Below are 20,347 nucleotides of genomic sequence, written 5' to 3' on the forward strand. Positions count from 1 at the left end.
TTTCTCTAGCAATTTGGGATTGTATTTTCAGCTATACCTGTTCCCGAATCCTACAATCTAAAGCCACAGCCGCGCAGTCGGCCAGATAATCCATTCACTGGTGGGGAAACAGGCCTCGGTCGCGTTCAGAAAACAGGTAGAGCTTTAAAACATGCTCGGCGAATCGACTCCATTCATAACCCCGAACTCCAGCCAGTCCCTGGAGTTAAGGACATTATCCCGGTTATCAAAGATTACGAATTTGGGCCCGTAAAATCAAATCGACGATTGCCTACTGTCTTCTATACAAAGTGTCCAGTAGAAAAAGCTCGTACATGGGCTGTTCGGAACTTTGGAGAAAATTCGGATACAAGTGACGTGCGGCAGTGGAATCCTTCCCAGTGGAAATTTTGGCTTTGGGATAGATGGGTACTTAGACCCTGGTACGCCAGAACGGCCGGTCAAGTCCAAGTCGCCACGAATATAACCGGGGCCCCGGACTTTTACAATAATGTGATTCCTCAAAATCTTTGCGAGGCAGCTGCATATACCACGCAGGGCAATGTCTATCTTGTTGTGCCCAATGATATTTTCCCGGATGATAAATCCTGAGATTTGGACTCTGCCTGGGGTGGTAAGTCTAGCAGCCACAAGGGCAATACTAATTTGAATAGGCTAATTATAACCGGCTGGGAGTTGCCTGCACTACTGCAAAACAAAAAAGTGAAGAATATCTATCGGGTTGATCCTGATAAAGGAAAAACACCCGGTCTTTTGTTGAAACAGGACCCAGAAGCAATAGAAGAACCAAAAGGTAACTAGGATACAATAACTTTTGGAGGTCTTTTAACTTCTCGAAGAGACGCTTCTTATTTGGAATTTTAGATTGCGCCTTTGTACTATAGGACCAAGCACTAATTTCAAAGAACTAAAACTAGAACTGTTGAGAGATGCTGGAGCTCTGCTAGAGCTCTCACCTTTCTATATGTAGACCGCTCGTACACAGGTAAGTAAAAAGCTAGCCAGCTTCCTCCTTCTGCCATAATTTATCAACCCTTTGTCTTCAGTCCTGTTCTGCAGGACCCCAGCTTTCCCTACGATCCCCACCATAAGTCAGTAAACGCGTTGGAGGGGTGAGCTCCCAGATATCTATACAGGAAACGGAAAAAGTAGCCACTCTTATATAATAACGCGTTTTGATCTCTGTGGACAACATTAAAAGTGGATGTGACATTGAAGGATACTAATCTCATCCGCTTGCAAAAATGAACACGACTTACAGGATATCAATTTATATCCTTGGATTGTAAAAATGTCTTTGATTCAGAGGTTTCGTTGTCACACTTAGCCGCGGCGGAGAGCGCAACTCCAGCTCCCAGAAAGATGGATTCTCGCATTCTCATGGTGTCCAGTTAGTTAATTGTTTAAAGAAGAACCCAAGAAACGCGGTTAAGCAGTAGATAGTATTAACGATTATCTTTACATATAAAAGCTCGAAAGTAAGCATCTTGTAGAAACTTTGTTGCGGCCAGACGCTTATCTGGGCAATAAACATATACTTTTGAGCATAATAGATCGTACGAGCTCTCGCTCAGCTAGACCGTAGTGAACAGACGAAAAGAAATTATTAATATCATATAGTCCTTTATATCAAGCCTTCAATTCTAGTCATACCAGGAATCAAGGTATTCAAGGTGAATAGCAAGTCTATCCTTTATATTATCCAGAAATAACTTTCATTAAATTTACTCTGAACGGATATTTTACTAGCCTATTAGACGTCGGATAGTCTAGGCACTATAGCTGTACAATGTCATTGTTTATATAGCACGCAAGACGCCATTGATATCCTTACTTGCAGGTGACTTTACCCCACCTTATCACGACATTGATTCTACATTGACACCTTAGCCACTTGACTCATTCATACCTTGAACCTTTTCCCCCACAAACTGTGTTTGTGAAAGTACTTGGTCATTGTCTAAATGTAGATATAGAATGTTTCTAAATGACTATCGCAGGGCAAAATGGATATCACTTGTAGGCGACCTCCACGATGACATCTTTCTGATCCCGATCCTCTAATTCAACCCTTGCTAATGTCGTATCAGTCTGGGCAGCGAAGCGTAATTCTGAAATGAAATGACGTGACGAAGAAGTGGAGCGAGACGTGTGTATATTTAAGTCAGGAGATGCTCATAGATCCTAGAATAGTTACTACAACTTGATCAACTGCGGGCATTCTATATTTTCTAAAGAGCATAACATGGCGCCATCTATTGCCGAAGTACCCACCCCGGAGATTGTTGTTCCTGTCAAGGTGAATCCAGGAACAACCGAGGCCAAGCCCAAAGTGAGAAGAATCATCGACGAGGAAGGAGGGAAGACTACTGCGAGTGTATGTCATGACATAGATCTGTTATTCTTCTCCCCCCGACGCAAAACCTTAACCATGAAATAGTATCCAGAATACCTGCCCACCTGGGACCATGGCCAGAAATATGCCCCTCTCCAACCCTTCACCCATATCGACCCCGGCAAAGATGCCGACCCCTCCTTCAAGGATCTCCTAACGGAAGGCTCCAAGATCCAAAATCTCACTCCAGGCATCGGCTCCGAAGTCACAGGTGCCCAGCTAAGCAAGCTCACCTCCGCTGGAAAAGACCAACTCGCTCTCCTCGTTGCGCAACGCAAAGTGGTCGCCTTCCGAGACCAAGACTTCGCTGACCTGCCAATCCACGAGGCCCTTGATTTCGGAGGCTACTTTGGTCGCCATCATATCCATCCTACCAGCGGTGCCCCCGAGGGATATCCTGAGATCCATCTCGTCTACCGGAACAACAATGCGTGGGAGAATGATCAATACTTGGCAGAAAAGAATAGCAGTGTCTCGTGGCATTCGGATGTCACTTATGAGCAGCAGCCGCCCGGGACTACGTTCTTGTATCTTCTTGAGGCTCCCGAAGTCGGTGGTGATACAGTGTTTGTGGATCAAGTTCAGGCTTATAAGCGGCTTTCGCCCGCCATCAAGGAACGCCTGCATGGCCTGAAGGCTGTGCATTCCGGGTTTGAACAGGCTGAGTTTAGTTTGAAGCGTGGAGGAGTCGTGAGGCGGGAGCCGGTCAAGAACGAGCATCCTATAGTCCGAACCCATCCGGTCACAGGCGAGAAGGCGCTCTTCGTTAATGGGGGCTGTAAGTACATCTACTTTTTCTCATTCTTTGCAATATCTGGATTCTCACACCATGAAAAGTCACTCGCAGCATTGTCGGCCTCAAGAAAGAGGAGAGCGATGCTCTTCTGGGTTTCTTGTTGGCTCATGTCGGCCGCGGCATTGACTATCAAACTCGTATTCGATGGGCTCCCAAGACGCTTGTTGTTTGGGATGTAAGTGCATTTCTTGATGAGTTAATTTGGCTTTTAAAGTGCCTAACCGATGTATAGAACCGTGTCACTGCTCACTCTGCGGTTATTGACTGGGCAACCGGGGAACGTCGCCATTTGGCACGTATCACTCCCCAGGCCGAGCGTCCGTATGAAACTCCTTACGTTCCAGAGGATGAATCCCAGTCTTGAATACCATGTGGATGGACAAGATAATATGGAGACTGGAGTGTTTAAGTGCCATTACGATCTTTATTTCAACTCAACAGCATAATCTCATCATTCGATATCAATTGCAGGTCAATATTTCATTGGTTGCTTTCGCTAGTATAGAACCGCCCTCTCCTATCTATCCCAAATGCAAGGCGGAATATTTCATTCATGATAGAAGGGATTCAGTAATCCTTGTGTACCGTGTTTTGCCCATGATCAATGACTTTCTCTCTTAATTAGCATAACTGTGTTCACCCCTGTCCCATTCATCCACCAACTTAGCGACATGATACTTTGTAGTCCAGTCGAGGTCCTCTTCAATCCCAGACAAATTTTCAAGAAGAGCTCCCTGCTCCCGGCGTTCTTGAAACACTTGTCCAGCAACGAACAAGGCCTGCACAGAGTCGATGCGCACTGGATCCGTAGGGTCAGCCAAACTAATCCCACAACTCTCCCTCGCATGATAAAGAGCATCTTCCAGAATATCCCGATAAGATCGAAGACGGGCAGATACAGTTGAGTGGATGGCAGTCGACTCCTGCGGCTTGTTGACCAACAATAAGACCATTGCCTGGTAATAGCTTTGAATCGTAGCGGCACATAAGGGTGGTTAAACCAAATCTGCTCGAATGCATCCAAAACGGGCCTGCGCGGAGTATTGTCTGTCTGACCCCAAGCTCGCATGATCTAAATGTTTGAGCTAGCATAGCACGACCAAGTCGGCTAGATCAAAGTACATTTCCTAATCGGATATCTTGGGACATGCGAACGCCGAGAAAAGCGGGAATCCAAAAGACAAGATGCATCAATATACACAGCCGATCCTGCGCACTCCCGGCTCTCTATTCTACAGTCTAGAACTTAAAGACTTGGTCCTTGTTGTAGCCCAGCTCCTTCAGGATGCCGCTGAGCTCACCCTGGTCCTTGGGGCTGTTCTTGGTACCACTGATGGCCTTGTACAGACCAGGCGGGCCGCAAACAAACAGCTTGATGTTCTCCTCCTTGGGCTCGGGCAGCACGGTCTTCAGCAGGTCCTTGCTGATGAAGCCCTTGCCGCCGGTCCATTCCTTGGGCGGGTTGTCAAGCACGTAGAAGGCACGGAAGCGCTGGGGGTAGGTGTTCTCCAGCTCCTCGAGCTCCTTCTTCAGCAGAATGTCCTTCTCGGTCACGTTGCCAAACACCAGCGTCACCTTGGTGCGGTCCTCGGGGTTCTTGAAGATCTGGCGCGCCAGCTGGTACATGGGGGTGATACCCGTGCCACCGGCGATCAGGCAGATGTGGTTGTGCTTGTTGGCCTCCCACGGGTACTTGGGGATCGGGCCCTTCATCGACAGGCGCTGGTCAACGTTCAGCGAGTGGATGTGCTCGGACATGGGGCCGTTGGGGTACGCCTTGATCACGAGCTCGAGGTAGCCGGGGGTGTCTAATAATAGGTTAGCAACTGGGATAGCTTAGATCAATTAACTGTCAATCCTTGGGATCCTTACCTTCATCGCTAGTAGGGGTGTAAGGACGAATGATGGGCTTCTCAGCACCCTCGGGCTTGAACTTGGTCAGCAGGGCAGCTGCGTGCGACGTTAGCAATCCATTACCCACACCCAGGGTGATAACTTACAGGCCACGCTGAGGCCAGAAACAGCCTCCTTGTTCTCGAACTCGAAACGAAGCTTCTTGGTGTTGCCGCTGAGGTCCTCAACACCGGCTAGCTTGAGGTCCACCCATTCTTCGCCATTGAAAACCTTGGGGCGGTCCTTGGGCTCCGCAACAGAGCCGGTGCTGTAGCGGTAGATACCAGCACCCAGCCCAGCGAGACCGACCGACACGTAGACGGGAGTCAGCGAGGACTTTTTGGGGGCAGCCTCCGCGGAGTATTTGCGGAAGCTCTGGTGGGAAAAAATTGTTTAGCTTTTCTTATCTTTCAGAGAAGGGGAAGGGCCTGCCTACCTGGCGTAGAGGCTGCGCACAGCGGAAAGTCTGACGAGCGAACATGGTGATGGATTGGGGCAATTCAGAGTTGAGGGAAGAGAAGTGGAGGAAGAGAGGAGGGAAGAATTCGGATTGGCAAAGGCGGAGCCGGGATTACGCATGACGCCATAGTCCCTGGCCAACCGCATGGACCGCGATTCGCTGTTTTCATGAATCGCCCCAGTATTCATTAGCTTGGATTCCAAGGTACTTTTCTATTTTCGAAGCAGCGATCTCCAGGCCTTCGAATAGCCCACGCGTGGATTCGGGGCTCGGGCTCGGGCTCGGTCGCGGATTGCTAAAATCCCCAAGTGTTGCAAGTCACAGCTAAGCACTTCGACCAGATCAACAGGTTGAGTTTATAATATTTTTCGTAGAGTAATATGAGAGTAGCCCCCCAAAATATCTTTTAACTTGACAAAAGATTAGAACCCTATCCCCAAATACCCTACAAGTTCATGTACTGAGCACGGAAAAGGGGCCATGCGGTCGCTTCCAAGTTGTATACCTGAGACGGAGAGTAGCTAACAATGACCAGGGCATACATTGTAGTTTGCGAGGTAGACATGGACCACCTAAGATCACGTCAGATCATGCACTTTATCCAAGGATGCCATGTCACTGCAGTAGTACTCGAAGCATTACACGCCTACGACCGGAACCATGTCAAAGAAACCCGGTAATTTTTTTTCTCGATTGAACCTCTAGATGTCACTACGCGGGACTAGCGACATCCAAAACACCTGCCCCATGGACTGGACAGTATAAACAGGCCGTAGTTTGTGCGCGACCAGTGTCCTTCATGCTATGGCCACAACAGTTATTCATCCACACTCCATTCCCAGAACCCAGAACGTCACATTTAAGCAAAGGTCGAGGGACGCGAGTAAGCGAACAGCTTCTTGCCCGGCTTGGCAGAACGGTGGGGCAGGGGGAACTTGAGGTTCTTCTGGAGGAGCTGCTTGATGTAGGGGCGGCGGATGTTGTCGGCGTTGTCAACCTCGACGACCTTGAGGATCTGTAGTGGAGGTGGTTAGCATTACCATCAAAATACTAATCAATGGGGTAGCGTACGTTGATGGAGCCGAAGCGAGAACGGTGACGGGCAGCCATATCCTGGTAGAGAGCCTCGACGGCGTCGGTGCGGCTCATCTCACGGAACTCCTTGTACATGTTGTGGGTACCGGAGCGCGAGTCGTAGCGGATCCAGATGCCGAAGTTCTTGACCTTGAGAGGACGCTTCTCGTTGATCTAGAGCAAAGTGATTAGTATATTTTCTTTCTCCTCTTCGAATCATCTCCAACATACCACGTTCAGGCTGACGATCTCGCCGTTGGCCTTCTTCAGCTTGCGGAGCTGAGCCATGAAGTACCAGAACCGCGACTTGGCGACGACGGTGTTGGGCGCAAAGATGCGCATGCGGTACAGCTTGGGCGTGGGGTTCGCCTCGGTGGGCAGGTGACGCCCGATAACCTGGTACTCAGTAAGACGCCCTGTGATGAATTGGTCAGTCATTATCCTTGTCGAATTTTGGCGCCGTTGTTTTTGTTTCCACGAGAGAACGGTGCGCGATCACGGTTGGCGATAACCCCAGGGGATCGAGGGATGTTGGGATCCTCCAAAAGTTTTTCGAGATTCGGTCGGCATTGGGAAACAATGGTGTCGTTGGTTCATTCCATCGCAAATATTCCTGAAACCAAGTCTTTTCCATTTCTATTCTCCTCCCGGTCCTTTTCTGTGATTGTCGTTGGATCTCGCTCCGTGTGGTATTTCGTCCAACCGATCGCACGCACCGTCGCCATCTCCGAGAAAGCCGAAAATTCGAGAGGAAAATATCACTTACCCATCTGGAAGAATGTCAGAGTTAGTAACAGTCGCCAGCAAGACAGTTGAGAGGGTATGGACTCACTGTGATTGTCGCTGTGGTGGTTGAGTCGTTAGTGGATGGGGAAATGAAGAATTGTGAGGTTCATTGTGCTTAGGGCTACCGCCCTTCGCCTAAGCGATCTAGTGGGCGCTAGTCCCAATGAGGAATGGGGCACTCAGCTACAGGGCACCAGCCAGAAGTCGCCGTTCCCCACATGCCCGCGGGTCGATGCTTCAATGTTGAGGTACTTCGGGACTGTCGCCTGGGCACCATTTTGTCTCTGGCGGGTATACTGACATACTGTGCCTCGTTGACCCAGTACATCTGGGGGATGCTTACAATGAGTACCCTTGCTCTCCAGTTCAGGGATGCCTATATTAATGGGTCGGGCCCTGCTCTTGCAGCGGTACTCACTCCGATCGCCCCGCCTCAAGACCCCGATCGGTTGCGCTCCTTCTACCAATTCACTAACGCCGCATACCTATCCAAGGACATCCATTACGCGCTCTTCCACGGGAAAGGTGTAAAGATCTCGAAAGCCGAACAAAACGCCTGGGTCGATGTCTTCTCGGCTTATTGGGAAGCTGCGGGGGAGATACTCAAATGCGAAGGCCACCATCCGGGAGCGAGCACCATCGCTGTTTTCAATACGTGGAAGAAGCTGGCAAACGCTCTCATCAGGGGATATTCCGGCTCCTCTGGTATTCCAGCGTGGACACTGCCCTGTCTGTACACCGTTGGCAAATACTTGCGGACCTTTGCGATCAAGGCCGATATTGAAGCGGCCGCCCAGGGCTCGGCGGGATTCGGATTCCAGGATGACATTGCAGCAGACATTGACAAGAATGCCAACTTGGAGGAGGCTGCGAGGATCATCAATCGCATGTTTACTCTGTGTCTCAGCGACAGGTGAGTGGCCAATTGTTGCTTCTTCTGGTGGCCCCTCTGACAGGGTTTAGGGCGCCTATCGAGGAGTCTCGCAAATGGGGAATTTATAACACAACAAACTTGCTCTTCAAGACTTACTTCAAGGTATGAAGAATTCCTGGAGCACGGGATGGGTGGTCACTAAATACTTCCCTGCAGATCAACTCGGTTGGTCTGACCAAGAATCTTCTTCGTGCCATCAACGCCTCCTCGGCCGATTTGCCTCCGCTGGGGGCATTCCCCAAGTCACATATCGTCACTTTCAAATACTATGTTGGGGTCATACACTTTTTGGATGAGAACTACGCCGAAGTACGTCCCAATTTGGTCTTTGACGTGCTGCTATGGACGCTGACTTATGGGGTTTGTAGGCAGAAGAGCATCTGACGAGTGCTTGGAGAATGTGCCATCGGGGAGCATTCAAAAACCGAGAGTAAGTGTTGTTTCATGACCTTGGTGAACTTTCACTGAACAGCTTGCAGACTGATCCTCACCTATCTTATCCCCTGCCACCTTGTCACGACTCACACACTTCCCAGCCAACGGCTCTTGGCCCCATTTCCGCGACTCGAGCGACTCTTCCGCCCCCTCTCGAACTGCATCCGGAAGGGTGATTTAGTCGGGTTCGATGCGGCCATGTCCGCTGGAGAGGAGGAGTTCGTCAAACGGCGCATTTACTTGCCGTTGGAGCGTGGGCGGGACATTGCCTTGCGCAACTTGTTCCGCAAAGTCTTTATTGCAGGTGGCTTCGAGGACCCCAAGGATGGAGGGCCTCCCATCCGGCGAACTCGGATCCCTGTCGCCGAGTTTGCGGCAGCCCTCCAGATCGGCAATCATGCGACTGACCGATCACGGGTTGACATCGACGAGGTGGAGTGCCTGCTATCCAATCTCGTGTACAAGGTAAGTCATGTAGTTGTGATCAAACGCGCTTTAATCCCTTGCTGATGGGTTGATGTTTCTTCGCAGGGCCTCATGAAGGGTTATATTGCCCGCGAGCGAGGCATGGTCGTCCTGAGCAAAGGCGGCGCCGCTTTCCCGGGGACCGGAGTCTAGAATCAGATGCAACGCCTTGAATACGACCATTTATGACTTACCTCAAGTAACCTCACCATGCATTGCTGAGGAAAACCGAGACCCTTTGGCCAGCTCCCTATCAAGCGACAGTAGTGGCCAAGCACCTCCGCCCGAGGCCTGCGCGAACCTCTTATGACTAACGACCTCGTTACACTGGGAATTTCCCGAGTGCGCAACATGTACTGGATAGATCCAGTCTGCCCAATTTTCCAGATGCGAGACTGGGTTTCCTCGATGGCATTGTGTATCCATGGCCCTCGTGTGGTGAACAGACTATATAAAAGAGCATGGCTGGGTGGGCCACACAGAAAAATATTGGTTCCATTCCAGACGATCCCGTCCAGAAATAAAAGAAAATGCCATTCAATCACATTCTTAAAATATTTTTCATTGAGATCCATAGGATTGAATAGTAGTAGTACATGGGTATAAAATATAAAATGTGCACACTGAACTAGCGGCAAAAAGAAACAACTAAAAACCAACCCAACACCAACCCACCAAATCCTACTGTGTCCCTCTCGTTCCAACATCTTGCTACCTTTGGAGCCCATTCAATGCGTTGTAGCAGCCGAGCTACAAACCGAAATAGTCGAAGGAGGCACGTCGTCCTAGTATACATCAGCATCGGTCTTCCTCGTCTCTTCTTCGAAGAAAATAACTAAGAAAAAAATTGAACATACCATATGATTACACATCGCAACAAACAAATCAAAAATCAGCTTCCCTCCCCGCTCCATCTCCATCTGCATCGTCCCACTGCGCTTGAACGTCTCCCGGCACCGGATAATCAGCGCCAGGTAGTGCGCGCGCAGCCGGGACTCGGTGTCGGGCGTGTGAGCGTAAGCGTAGCGCGCGCTGGCGAGGATGGTGCTGCACTGGATGCCGGTGTGCAGGCCCTGTTTGCGGAGGGCGAGGCGTTGGAGGGTTGGGAGGCCGTATTTTTCTGCTGCGCAGCTGGAAAGCAAATCACAATATATTAATCTATATGAACTCACTGGAAGAAAAAAAAAACATACTACAAGCAAAACAAGAGGGGAAAGAAGAACTCACTATATAGCCGTATCTCTCAAGATAACCTCTCCAGCCTGCTGGTGGAACACCGTCGCCCCGATACTCTGTCCCTCGGCATCTGTGCCGGTGTCTTCGAGTTCCCAGGCCTGTCGGCGGGCGTTGTGTTTTAGCCGCGGTGAATAGTCACCCTTGTACAGGAACTCCAGCACGCAGGACAGCACCTCGGGCTGCTCGGCCGGGAGCTCGATGCGCTTGCCGGGCGGTTGCAAAGGCGGCCGGAGCCGGGCTGGGGGCGTGGGACTCGGGGTTTGGGGGTGGCAGCGGGCTGCGAAGAACGGCGAGGCACTCAGCACGGCTTCGTGGGCTGCAAAGAGGCGAGTTGACGGGCCGACGCGGAGCATGACGATGGGGGATGTCGAGGGTGAGGGTGTGGTGGGGGAGGGAGAGCTGCTGATAGAGAAATTGTTTCAGCATGACTGATTGTCCCTAGGTTCAGATTGATGGACATGGATTGTATCCTTTGGTGCGCTTGATGGTCAACATTACTTACGCTGCATTGGAGGGAGTTGCAGGTTTGCGCCGACGTTCGAGTCGTCGCGAACTGTTAGAGTTGGGACTGCTGCGAGTCCCTCGACGGGTTCCGGGAGCAGAGGCCTTAGTAGCCCGGTATCTAGTGTAGGCATCTGAGGGGCTCTGGGGAGTCCTCTTGGAGAACATGGCGGTATCCATTGATTGCCGTGGCTAATATTGAATCGAATGCCCAATTGCAAGGAATACACCTCGAGAGATACTGTAGGTGACCTAAGTAATTGAGACCAAAGAAACTAGGAAGCAAGATGGAGAGGGACATGGACGGGAAATCTCTGAATGGATTCAGGGGGAGAACGGGCAGCTATTTATAAGAAATCTCCAATCTATCCACTCCATCCACGTCCCCTGGAAATTGGTGACGGTACCTGACGTCCAGATGGGCCCGCAGTACGGATGATCGGCCCCGGGGACATCCAATATTACCCAAACGAGCATGAATGGGCATGGGAACGCGTCACGACGGGTTTGAGACGCGTAAAGCAGGCGAACGACCAGGCGGCGCCGTCGCCAAATCGGCGCGTGGTCACGAGACTGCATTGGCCAATCAGCAGGCGTGGTGAGATTGCGATGACCTGTTGGGGAAGGGATCGTCTGCTCCTTTTGTTACAAAGTACCAGGCAGGTACCCGCCCAGGCAGAATACCCGAAATGAGCTACTGGAGAGGTACCTCGGAGGTACCTGGGACCTGGCAGAGTGATATGAAATGAATTGCAAGGTGTGTATCTGGTCCTTACGCCCTCCCGAACGCCTATACAGAAGCAACCCGAAATCCCGGTCCTGTCAAGTCCCGCTAGAAGAAAAAGAAAAGAAAAGAAAAGAAAAGAAGCTAGAGGAACACCTTTCGCGCATCCTTAGGGTGGCTTTCGCTGGGGCAATACGGGCACTTGAAGCGGTTACCCTTGCTCAATCGCCGCAACGACTCCTCGGCTATGACATGACCACACGGCATCATCATCGGGGGGTTCTCATCGGTGGCCTGCTCTTTGGAGACCGGGCAGACGAAAATCGAATGGAAGAGGTACGAGGGTGGCAGCGGGATTTCGACCTGTGATTGGGAATCATGTCAGCCATGGTTGGTTCGAAAAAAAAAAAAAAAAAAAAAAAAAAAAAAATTTATGAGTCTAACCGGGAGCTCGTTTTCGCTTGTCCACTCGGTGCGCTTCGCCTTCATGATCGTCTGCAGCTTCAGCAACGTGGGCAGAGCGATGGCCCCAGCGGTTGCAGCAATGTACAGGGGCGAGTCGGCCGACAATCCCAGAAGCGAGCAGAACTCGCGGGTGAAAAAGTGGGCGACGTCGTCCCAGGCCGAAGAGTTGTTGAAAATATGTCCGTAGGGGGAGCCCTGTAGATTGGGACAGAATGCCATGGCACCCATGAGCTGTTGGATCTCTCGGAGATACCGTGGAACGAAGGCATGGAACTCGCGCCGGGCGTAGTCCAGCGCCGCCTGCCGACCATTGCTGCCCTGCGAGTCCGATCCGCCGTGGTACAGGTAAACAAACTGCAGACGACAAAGCTCAAATTCGAGGTTGCTACCTCGCGCTTCCAACGCCTCGCGATTCTCCCTCGACCATTCGATGGCCGGGAGGAGGTTCTTGTTCTCCTGCAGCTCCTGCAGGATATAGTACATGGCAGCAAATTGCTTCCGGATCTCGGGGGAGGGGACTTCGTCGATGTCGAATAAGTTGATCGCAGGGTCGGGTGAAGTGAGGCCAGATTCATGTGCCTGCATCGTGGCCTTTTGCTCTGCAATCTCCGAAAGAAAAGTTGCTGCCACGGAGAACTGTCCTTCGCGGAGGAGGTGCATGGCAATAGCGCGATTGATCAAATGTTCTTGGGAAGAGAGAACGTCATGCTCGGTACTAGGGAGAGGCCGATCTTTGAAGAGCTGGTGCGGTGGCTAGGTGAGGACTGGGCTCTGAGGAAAAGAAATAAATCCAGGATCACGATACCTTGTCCAGTGATTTGGTGTATTTGTTTAAGCCGCTATGGGTTTCTTTCAAACTATCGTTGATGGTGTCGAAAGATGACTTGACGGGATTCTGAAGCTTCGCTAAGGTCACCGCAGCAGAGGTCGGGTCTACACAGCAATCGACGATACGGTCAGCGGAGGATGAGGGGGCCCAGATTTAGCAGAAATTCACCAACCAGAGGCAATCGTATCCCGTGCCGACTGTAGCAAATCAATAGTAGACTGTACGTTCCGGGCCCCTTGAGAGGCCTTGAGCCTCTTCAAGAGCCGGTCATGTTCCTTTTGCACAAGATCCATGGTGGGCCAACTCGTGCGGAGTCGATGAGATTACCGCAGCCCGAGTGTGCCGGATGCCATGTGGAGACGTAGAGATATAAGGTTCCCGAGCTTTTTACAGCCCCAAAACCTCTTGAGATGGGGATGGATCTTGCATATGTCGCGGCCGTTGCAAACTGAATGACAAGAGGCCGGGTGGAGGTCAACCGGAGCATCGAGGTGATCGCCGTTCGTTACGCCATAGGCACGTGACCTAGCATCTAGCCCCGCCATGCCCGGCATATCAATGAAATTGGGCCGGGAAAGGAGGCATCTCCCCGAGGTCTGATTCAACTTTGAAATGAACATGACTACTTTTACTGTTGGCTTCCTCCGAGGCAGACAGATGCCTTGCCTCGGAGTCCTCCAGTTCTTCTAGGCACCAACGGAGCTAATCTTCTTTGGGAAATGGCACAAAAAGGTCATGTGATACAGAGTGGGTCCTGTGTCTCAGTCTCAGCCAATAAAAGGTGCGAAGAAAACATCTCGCTTACGCTAGCGCCATTCTCCCAGGATATAAATATGGCCACCTCCCCCTGCCCTTTCCTCTCTTTTTTCTTTTCTTCTTCATCCTGGTGCACGGGTTTTACACGCGTCAGTGAGGAGACATCCGAGACCGTGTTTTTGCTAGTTGAAAACTACCCAATTGACCACTTCAGTTGGTCTTCGGATCGGCTGGGAATTTTTGAAAATCTGAAGCTCTTGACTTCTTTTATCGAAGTCATGATGCTCGCTGTGCCTTCGCACGCAAGACCTGTGTGCAGGTCGAGTCGAGTACTGGCATCCTTCTTTTCACTACTGCTTGCCACCCAGGTCGGTGGCCTGTAGAGAAGAGATTTGACATTTTAGTAGAAGATTTGATGACTTCGTTTGTTTCGCCACTCAGTTTAGTAGCAGCGCAGTCAGTCGGTCGCGTTTGATGGCTATCATTCTATCGCTGCTCCACCCTCGAAGTACAGTAGCCTTGGAGTCATTCTACGGCATCCCTTGGCAGCCCCTAGGCACCTGAATAGATATCCAACACTTCCTGTAGCTTTTAAGGTAACGGCCATTACAAACCCCTGCGTCCTGCAGCTCTCCACGCATTGTTGCCGGACGTCGATCGATTCACCGCCCGCGTAGTGACGTCGGCACCTCGTGAATCGTTCGGCCAAGTTGTGGCTGCCCAAGTCCCTTACCTTGCTTGTCTCCACGGCCCCTCGAACATGCCTCGAGCGCCATTCGTGGGATATGTCACGGCTGTTCCTACCTAATCAACAGTGTAGGAGGATCGAAGGAAGGTCGGCGTCTCCCTTCGCATCGTGAACCTGGGTGCGCCAGGTAGCCGAGGGCCAAAGGATCCCGGTCATTCGTCACCTCGGTGTTCATTTTCCTTGCGACTTGAATCACCAGCTGCCATGCAGGCAAACGCACCGGCTGCCGCAGACCGTGGCGATATTGCCAAGGCCTCCAACACTCGAGAAAGCCCCGCCTCTCATACGACTAGCACCGATCACCCTCCTTCGCAGGGTCACCAGCGACTCGTGTTCACTGACCCGGTCGCCCTCCGGTATCTCGAAGAAGACCCTGCTACCGATGTGCTCCACCGTCGCGCGACCTTACAAGGCTACGAAACCTACATCGTCGAGCAATGGGCCTGCTCGCGCGCCCATCCCACCTTCATCATCTCGACCTACACCGGCGACCCTTCGCATACGGTGATCGTTGGGGTACTCAGCGTTGCTACCGATGAAACTACATGGTCGCCGCGTTTGCGCATGTACTTCGATGCGGTAAAGCAATCCCATGCTCGGAAAAAGGAGACACCTCTGGGGACGGTCATGGTCACGGACCTGGGCTCGTTCCCATCTGCTCTTACTGTGATACCGGTGCCAGGTGGTGATCTCAAGCGACATCGGGAAGACTTTATTGTGAATGAGGACTTGAAGCGCCTCGGTTGCGCAGGCCGCGCCGGCTTAAAGCTTCAGCCTCCGTCAACAGCCACCGGGGCGAAATTCCATCAGCTATACCGGACCAGTGAGCGGGTTCCTCTCTACGCGGCAATTATTGATCTGGTAAAGCTCTGCCAAATCGCGCTGCTGGTGTTCGGCAAGCTCGCTCCGGAGTATGTGGATGGTTTGCTCTGCGACGTAACCGAGGCAGCTATTAGCGACTGGTGGACCGATATCGGTACCGACCTGTACAATATCGAGCCGAACGATGGCATCCTGGGGCCGACCAGTGTGGCCGCCTTGTTAGGCACGCTCCTAGGGGCGAGAAACCGACTCCACGCCTACGGGGCCCCCGTGCCGAAGGATGCCTTCGATATCGACAACCTGAAGAGAGGGATTGGCGGCTTCCAAAAATCACAAAAGATGAGCCGGTCGCGAAGACTGGACCGACCAACCTTAAACCGGTTACACCGTGCCACGGCCAAAGCGGCGAATTCAGAGGGTTGGACTGACGCCGTCAAGTCAACTATGGCCGAGCTCAGCGGCCAAGGTGGTGAAATGGTCATGGGCATGGTACGCGGACGTGACAAAGGAGGCATTGCCGATGTCGAAACCCTCGACCTGGACAATTTTGTACAGTGTTGCTACGGGAGAAGAGCGAAATGGTTGTGGCTGGGCAAACCACGCAAGAGCTTTGATGACACCTTCTCACGCCCACCGGGGGCGAATATGATGTTTACAGCCGACGAGCAAGGTGGCTATGTCTGGACTAGTCGCAAGAAGCAGCACTCCTCCGAGGACTTGCCCCCTGATCGTGTTGGGGCAGGCTTGGATCGACCTTCCAAGGCCACCGATCCGGCAGCTACGGAAGAAAAGGAGCACCGAAGAAAAGTTGTCAGTGGCCGCGTCTCTGATGCTCGGGCTGGCCTTGGTCGCTTCAAGGACGCAGTGGGAATACCAGGTCTACGTTCCCATCACCATAAACATCGCGAGAGCATGGATTTGACTCACGATGCTGCTTACCGTCCATCCATCGATAGCGAGGTTGAAAGACCCTTCATCCACACACGGACAGGCTCTGACTTTCAGCCTGACCCAAAAATGGGAGATGACGCTGGAGCTCGGCCTCATGAGGATGATCACACTACTCAACCCACCACTACACTTGATTCAGGGGGCGAGCTCAAGCCACCTGAAATCCACATTGAATCTGCGCCCTCCGGAGATCCTGAATCTCAGGACCAGCACCCTGATCAAATAGCTGCCGACGAAGAGTCCGACATAGAACGTATAAGGACCCGGTCGACGGCAGGATCGAGTGACCGTGATCGTGACGAACCAGTGACTGGTCTGGCCCTGATGGCCTTGCGACGACCGCAGAGCTGTGAAGAATTGCGAGATATCGAAAGCGAGATCCAGCGACGAGACCACAATTCCGCGAGACACCTTTCCTTCAGCACCGTCGAAGAGGTGGTTCTGAACTGGGAGCCACTGGGCGGTAAAGCGATGGTCAAAGACACCGCGGATCTCGAAGAGGCCATCGCCCAGGAAGACATGCTCGCATCGGATGCGCGCATTTTCAGTTCCCGTATTCTGGAATTGAGCCAACGCACCGTACCTTGGGTTGAGCGACAGGTGGAATCGGTGGACAGGCTCAACCAGATTCTGTACGACCGGCACGAAGATCTTAACTCGATCTACCTGGAGCGATTCGGCGATTATCAGCGATTGCGGGAACGGTCTAGCGACCTGCTCACCGATGAACACTCGCATCTCAACGACAGTGTCAAACGCGTGGAGTTGCTGGGTGCCAAATTAGACTATGAACTGCATGTTCTTGAGTCCAAAGTCGAGGACATGGAGGCTGGCCTAGGTGACTTCGAGCGTCACATCGTCAACGTCGAAACGAGAATCAAGGCCCTGGTCAAGGGTGAAGAGCAGCACAGCGGCTCCTCATGGATGGAGTGGCTCGGACGATCCCTTGGCTTTTTGAATCGCTAAATGGGTTCGATGCGTCCAGGAGAAGCTTGTATAGTATTTCCTTATATTTTTGGTTTCATTCTCCGGTTTCTTTTTCCTTGTCCACCCTATTGTACATGTTCCACATAGATGCGATGGCGTAAACGTATGAAGCATCTAGCAATCAAAAAGCGATCCTAAATCATTCCCTCTATAAAATGACAGTTTCCTCCTTTCCTTTCCTTCTCTTTCCTCATGCATCATGCCATGACACTTTTTACATGCCAAAGCCGGCGCCACCCTGCTTGCTGGCCGCCTCGCCCTGCATCTTCTCGCTGACCTTGATGTTGACGTCGAAGAACTTGGACACACAGCGGTCCAGACACACGGACTCGCCCTTGTTGAGGTCACCTTCACGGTAGTCGGTCGGGATGCACTTTTTGGTGCAGGACTCGGTCAACCTGGTAACAGCAAATCGCGACCGTCAGCGACCATCCAGGGACACATCATCATATCATGGAATGCCAATGGGGATAATCATGAAGAGGTCAATAATGACTCACCGGTTGAACATGTCCGAGATCATCTCGACTTCGGTCTCGGCGGCAGCAAGCTTCTCTGCCGAGGACATCTTGGGGGGACCGCCGAAAAGGAACGACATGGTGACAATGTAATGAGTTGGAGATGAAGAAAAGAATAGATTTCTGGGAATTCACACTATAGGCACGAATTCAAGACGAGGAATGTGGTCTTCTTTTTGATCAGGTCAACGTACCAAGATGAGAGAGATGGTTCTCAAAGTGAAGTCGGACACGCGGACTCGGGAAGCTTGGGCCACAAGAGAGATTTTGCCGGGTTTCTCCCCTTCGCACTTTTCTCTTCTTTTCACTCACGATGTGACTGCCCTCTGCTTCTCCATGCAGTCGATTCGCTCCAGAGCCTTGCCCTTGGGCCATGGCCTATGCAGGTAAGACTACAATGGTTTTTTTTTAAATTTGATTTGATTCTTTTTTCTGCTTCGAATGATGATTTTATCCCATCTACTTTCAGAACCGCTGTAGTTGATGTTCCTCACGGAGCAGATGAACGCACTGGACTCTACCAACTCTGACAAGCTCTTGTTTCTTCTTTGGATTGCAATTGTACCTTTTTTTTTTTGCATTGATTTTGTCGAGTCATTGCTGACCCCGACCTCTCAGTGCAGGACTGCATCTCACTCAACCTTCTCGTTCCCAGTTCCTTCGTGGAACATCTCTTCGACTAACCTCACAGCCTATCCGAAATGGTAGCTCCACAGCTTCGCCCGAGAAAGCCTTTCAAGAGCGGGTGCAGGAGATCAAGAATGCCTGCGCAGACCCCTACCCGCGTCTGGCGGTGGACCCGCGCACCCTGAGCACTGCCGAGTTTCGCACTCGATACAGCCAGCTGGCCGACAATGAATCAGTAGAAAATGACACAGTTGTTGTTTCTGGTAGGTCCGCCTGCTCTGATCCTTCGGGGTCCTTTTTTTCCCCATGCCATATGTACTTAGATTAGTTAGGTAGGATTCGTACGTATAGACTCGCCGGGAGCAAATTGATCTTCTTCGATCTCGTGCAAGATGGCCATAAGCTGCAGGTGATGTGCAACAAACGCCGGCTGGACGCTATTTCACCGGAGCAGTTTAAAAAGCTCTATCGTCTTCTGCGCCGTGGCGACGCTTTCTGTATGTTTTGCTCGCGTCTCTCCCTCCCTTCCCTTGCTAAATCAATCTGTATAGCCGTAACCGGTACACCGCACCGCACCGGTCGAGGCGAGCTCACCATCGATGCTACCGAGTTGCCTCAGCTGCTGTCGCCCTGTTTGCACGATGTCCCTGTTCACGATGCCTCGCACGATACCTCCTCCCCCTTCCCCCGCCATGTTCGGTTTCTCGCCGATCCCGCCGCCGCGGATATCATCCGGGCTCGCTCTGCTCTTACACAGTATCTCCGTCAGTTCTTTCTTGATCGGTCCTTTATGGAGGTTAATACCCCGATCATTGGGTCTGTAGCCGGCGGCGCCATTGCTCGCCCGTTCTACACGTCTGCTACTGAGTTTCCCGAGCGCCAGCTGTCGCTGAGAATTGCGCCGGAGCTGTGGCTGAAACGGCTGGTTGTGGGAGGGTTCGACAAGGTCTTTGAGATTGGGCCGTCGTTCCGCAATGAAGGTGCGCATATAACTTGAAAAGAACGCAATATAAATGTCCAGCAGTGCTAATAGAACTTGACTTCAGGGCTGGATAAGACGCACAACCCCGAATTCACCACCTGCGAATTCTACCACGCGTACGCCAATCTCGAGAACCTGATGACCATCACCGAAGACCTGCTCTCCGGCATGGCAGCACACATCCACGCCCACAACCAAGAGGGCACCCTCCAGCCAACAGCCGCCAATTTCACCGCACCCTTCCGACGCATCGACTTCATCCCCGGCCTCGAAGAGCAACTAGGCCGCAAACTGCCAGACCTCGACGCACCCTCAGCCCTCGAAGAACTACACCAACTCTTCCACGACCAATCCCTCCCCATCCCCGAGAACGCCACCCTCCCCCGCTTCCTCGACGAGCTCTGCGGCACATACCTAGAGCCGCAATGCACCGACCCGACCTTCATCACCCACCCGCCCGAATGCCTCTCCCCGCTCTCCAAGTCCTTTGCCCACCCAACCACCAACCAGCGCGTCGCGGCGCGCGCCGAGCTCTTCGTCGAGGGTAAAGAGCTCATCAATACCTACGAGGAGGAGAACTCACCGTTCGAGCAGCGCCGCAAGTTCGAGGACCAGCTGCGTTTTGGCCACGATGCGGGCGAGCCGGGTGAGATCGATGAATCGTACCTTGAGGCGCTCCAGTGGGGTCTGCCTGCTACTGGGGGTTGGGGGTGCGGTATTGACCGGCTTTGTATGCTGTTTACGGGTGCGAAGCGTATTGGGGATGTGTTGCCGTTTGGGAATTTGAGGGCTGTTACGAGGCGGCCTGGTGGTGGCCTGTCGAGTAGCGAGTGATGTATGTATGTATTCACTCTCTACTTTGGGGAGTGTACGATAGTCAATGAGATCGAGTGTCCGTGATATTTCATCGCTGAAGAGGCTTTCTTCCATGGTACAATATCGGTATGCTCCGAGAAAAGTTGA

At 51.9% G+C, this 20,347-nt stretch overlaps 9 protein-coding genes across 9 annotated transcripts; 4 read left to right on the forward strand and 5 right to left on the reverse strand.

The window, feature by feature from the left end:
• Nucleotides 1–2,245: 2,245 nt before the first annotated feature.
• NUU61_009376 (TauD/TfdA dioxygenase family protein) lies at nucleotides 2,246–3,555 on the forward strand (the record flags this gene model as incomplete). Its single annotated transcript, XM_056659901.1, has 4 exons — nucleotides 2,246–2,377; nucleotides 2,441–3,173; nucleotides 3,233–3,366; nucleotides 3,424–3,555. The coding sequence occupies 4 exons, from the start codon at nucleotides 2,246–2,248 to the stop codon at nucleotides 3,553–3,555; spliced, it is 1,131 nt and encodes a 376-aa protein (XP_056508194.1).
• An 875-nt stretch (nucleotides 3,556–4,430) lies between these two features.
• NUU61_009377 (cytochrome b5 reductase family protein) lies at nucleotides 4,431–5,565 on the reverse strand (the record flags this gene model as incomplete). The annotated part of the gene is made up of 4 exons (XM_056659902.1): nucleotides 4,431–4,999; nucleotides 5,064–5,141; nucleotides 5,192–5,459; nucleotides 5,521–5,565. The coding sequence occupies 4 exons, from the start codon at nucleotides 5,563–5,565 to the stop codon at nucleotides 4,431–4,433; spliced, it is 960 nt and encodes a 319-aa protein (XP_056508195.1).
• Nucleotides 5,566–6,403: 838 nt separating this feature from the next.
• On the reverse strand, nucleotides 6,404–7,056 carry NUU61_009378 (60S ribosomal protein eL20; the record flags this gene model as incomplete). Its single annotated transcript, XM_056659903.1, has 3 exons — nucleotides 6,404–6,559; nucleotides 6,616–6,792; nucleotides 6,850–7,056. 3 exons carry the CDS (start codon nucleotides 7,054–7,056, stop codon nucleotides 6,404–6,406), a joined length of 540 nt encoding a protein of 179 aa, XP_056508196.1.
• Nucleotides 7,057–7,748: 692 nt separating this feature from the next.
• On the forward strand, nucleotides 7,749–9,391 carry csn12 (the record flags this gene model as incomplete). The annotated part of the gene is made up of 6 exons (XM_056659904.1): nucleotides 7,749–8,317; nucleotides 8,368–8,440; nucleotides 8,495–8,647; nucleotides 8,707–8,768; nucleotides 8,818–9,238; nucleotides 9,305–9,391. 6 exons carry the CDS (start codon nucleotides 7,749–7,751, stop codon nucleotides 9,389–9,391), a joined length of 1,365 nt encoding a protein of 454 aa, XP_056508197.1.
• Nucleotides 9,392–9,966: 575 nt separating this feature from the next.
• On the reverse strand, nucleotides 9,967–11,155 carry NUU61_009380 (uncharacterized protein; the record flags this gene model as incomplete). The annotated part of the gene is made up of 4 exons (XM_056659905.1): nucleotides 9,967–10,023; nucleotides 10,096–10,369; nucleotides 10,466–10,876; nucleotides 10,977–11,155. The coding sequence occupies 4 exons, from the start codon at nucleotides 11,153–11,155 to the stop codon at nucleotides 9,967–9,969; spliced, it is 921 nt and encodes a 306-aa protein (XP_056508198.1).
• Nucleotides 11,156–11,843: 688 nt separating this feature from the next.
• Nucleotides 11,844–13,286, reverse strand: NUU61_009381 (ubiquitin-protein ligase RMD5; the record flags this gene model as incomplete). Its single annotated transcript, XM_056659906.1, has 4 exons — nucleotides 11,844–12,062; nucleotides 12,144–12,917; nucleotides 12,970–13,097; nucleotides 13,166–13,286. The coding sequence occupies 4 exons, from the start codon at nucleotides 13,284–13,286 to the stop codon at nucleotides 11,844–11,846; spliced, it is 1,242 nt and encodes a 413-aa protein (XP_056508199.1).
• Nucleotides 13,287–14,701: 1,415 nt separating this feature from the next.
• Nucleotides 14,702–17,236, forward strand: NUU61_009382 (putative Sin3 complex subunit (Stb2); the record flags this gene model as incomplete). Its single annotated transcript, XM_056659907.1, has 1 exon — nucleotides 14,702–17,236. The coding sequence occupies one exon, from the start codon at nucleotides 14,702–14,704 to the stop codon at nucleotides 17,234–17,236; it is 2,535 nt and encodes an 844-aa protein (XP_056508200.1).
• Nucleotides 17,237–17,471: 235 nt separating this feature from the next.
• Nucleotides 17,472–17,855, reverse strand: NUU61_009383 (Tim10/DDP family zinc finger protein; the record flags this gene model as incomplete). The annotated part of the gene is made up of 2 exons (XM_056659908.1): nucleotides 17,472–17,655; nucleotides 17,758–17,855. 2 exons carry the CDS (start codon nucleotides 17,853–17,855, stop codon nucleotides 17,472–17,474), a joined length of 282 nt encoding a protein of 93 aa, XP_056508201.1.
• Nucleotides 17,856–18,111: 256 nt separating this feature from the next.
• Nucleotides 18,112–20,218, forward strand: NUU61_009384 (uncharacterized protein; the record flags this gene model as incomplete). The annotated part of the gene is made up of 4 exons (XM_056659909.1): nucleotides 18,112–18,161; nucleotides 18,394–18,669; nucleotides 18,754–19,382; nucleotides 19,449–20,218. 4 exons carry the CDS (start codon nucleotides 18,112–18,114, stop codon nucleotides 20,216–20,218), a joined length of 1,725 nt encoding a protein of 574 aa, XP_056508202.1.
• Between the last annotated feature and the right edge of the window lie 129 nt (nucleotides 20,219–20,347).

Source organism: Penicillium alfredii (assembly GCF_028826965.1).
Source record: "Penicillium alfredii strain IBT 34128 chromosome Unknown utg000011l_segment0_segment0, whole genome shotgun sequence".
Classification (NCBI taxonomy): domain Eukaryota; kingdom Fungi; phylum Ascomycota; class Eurotiomycetes; order Eurotiales; family Aspergillaceae; genus Penicillium; species Penicillium alfredii.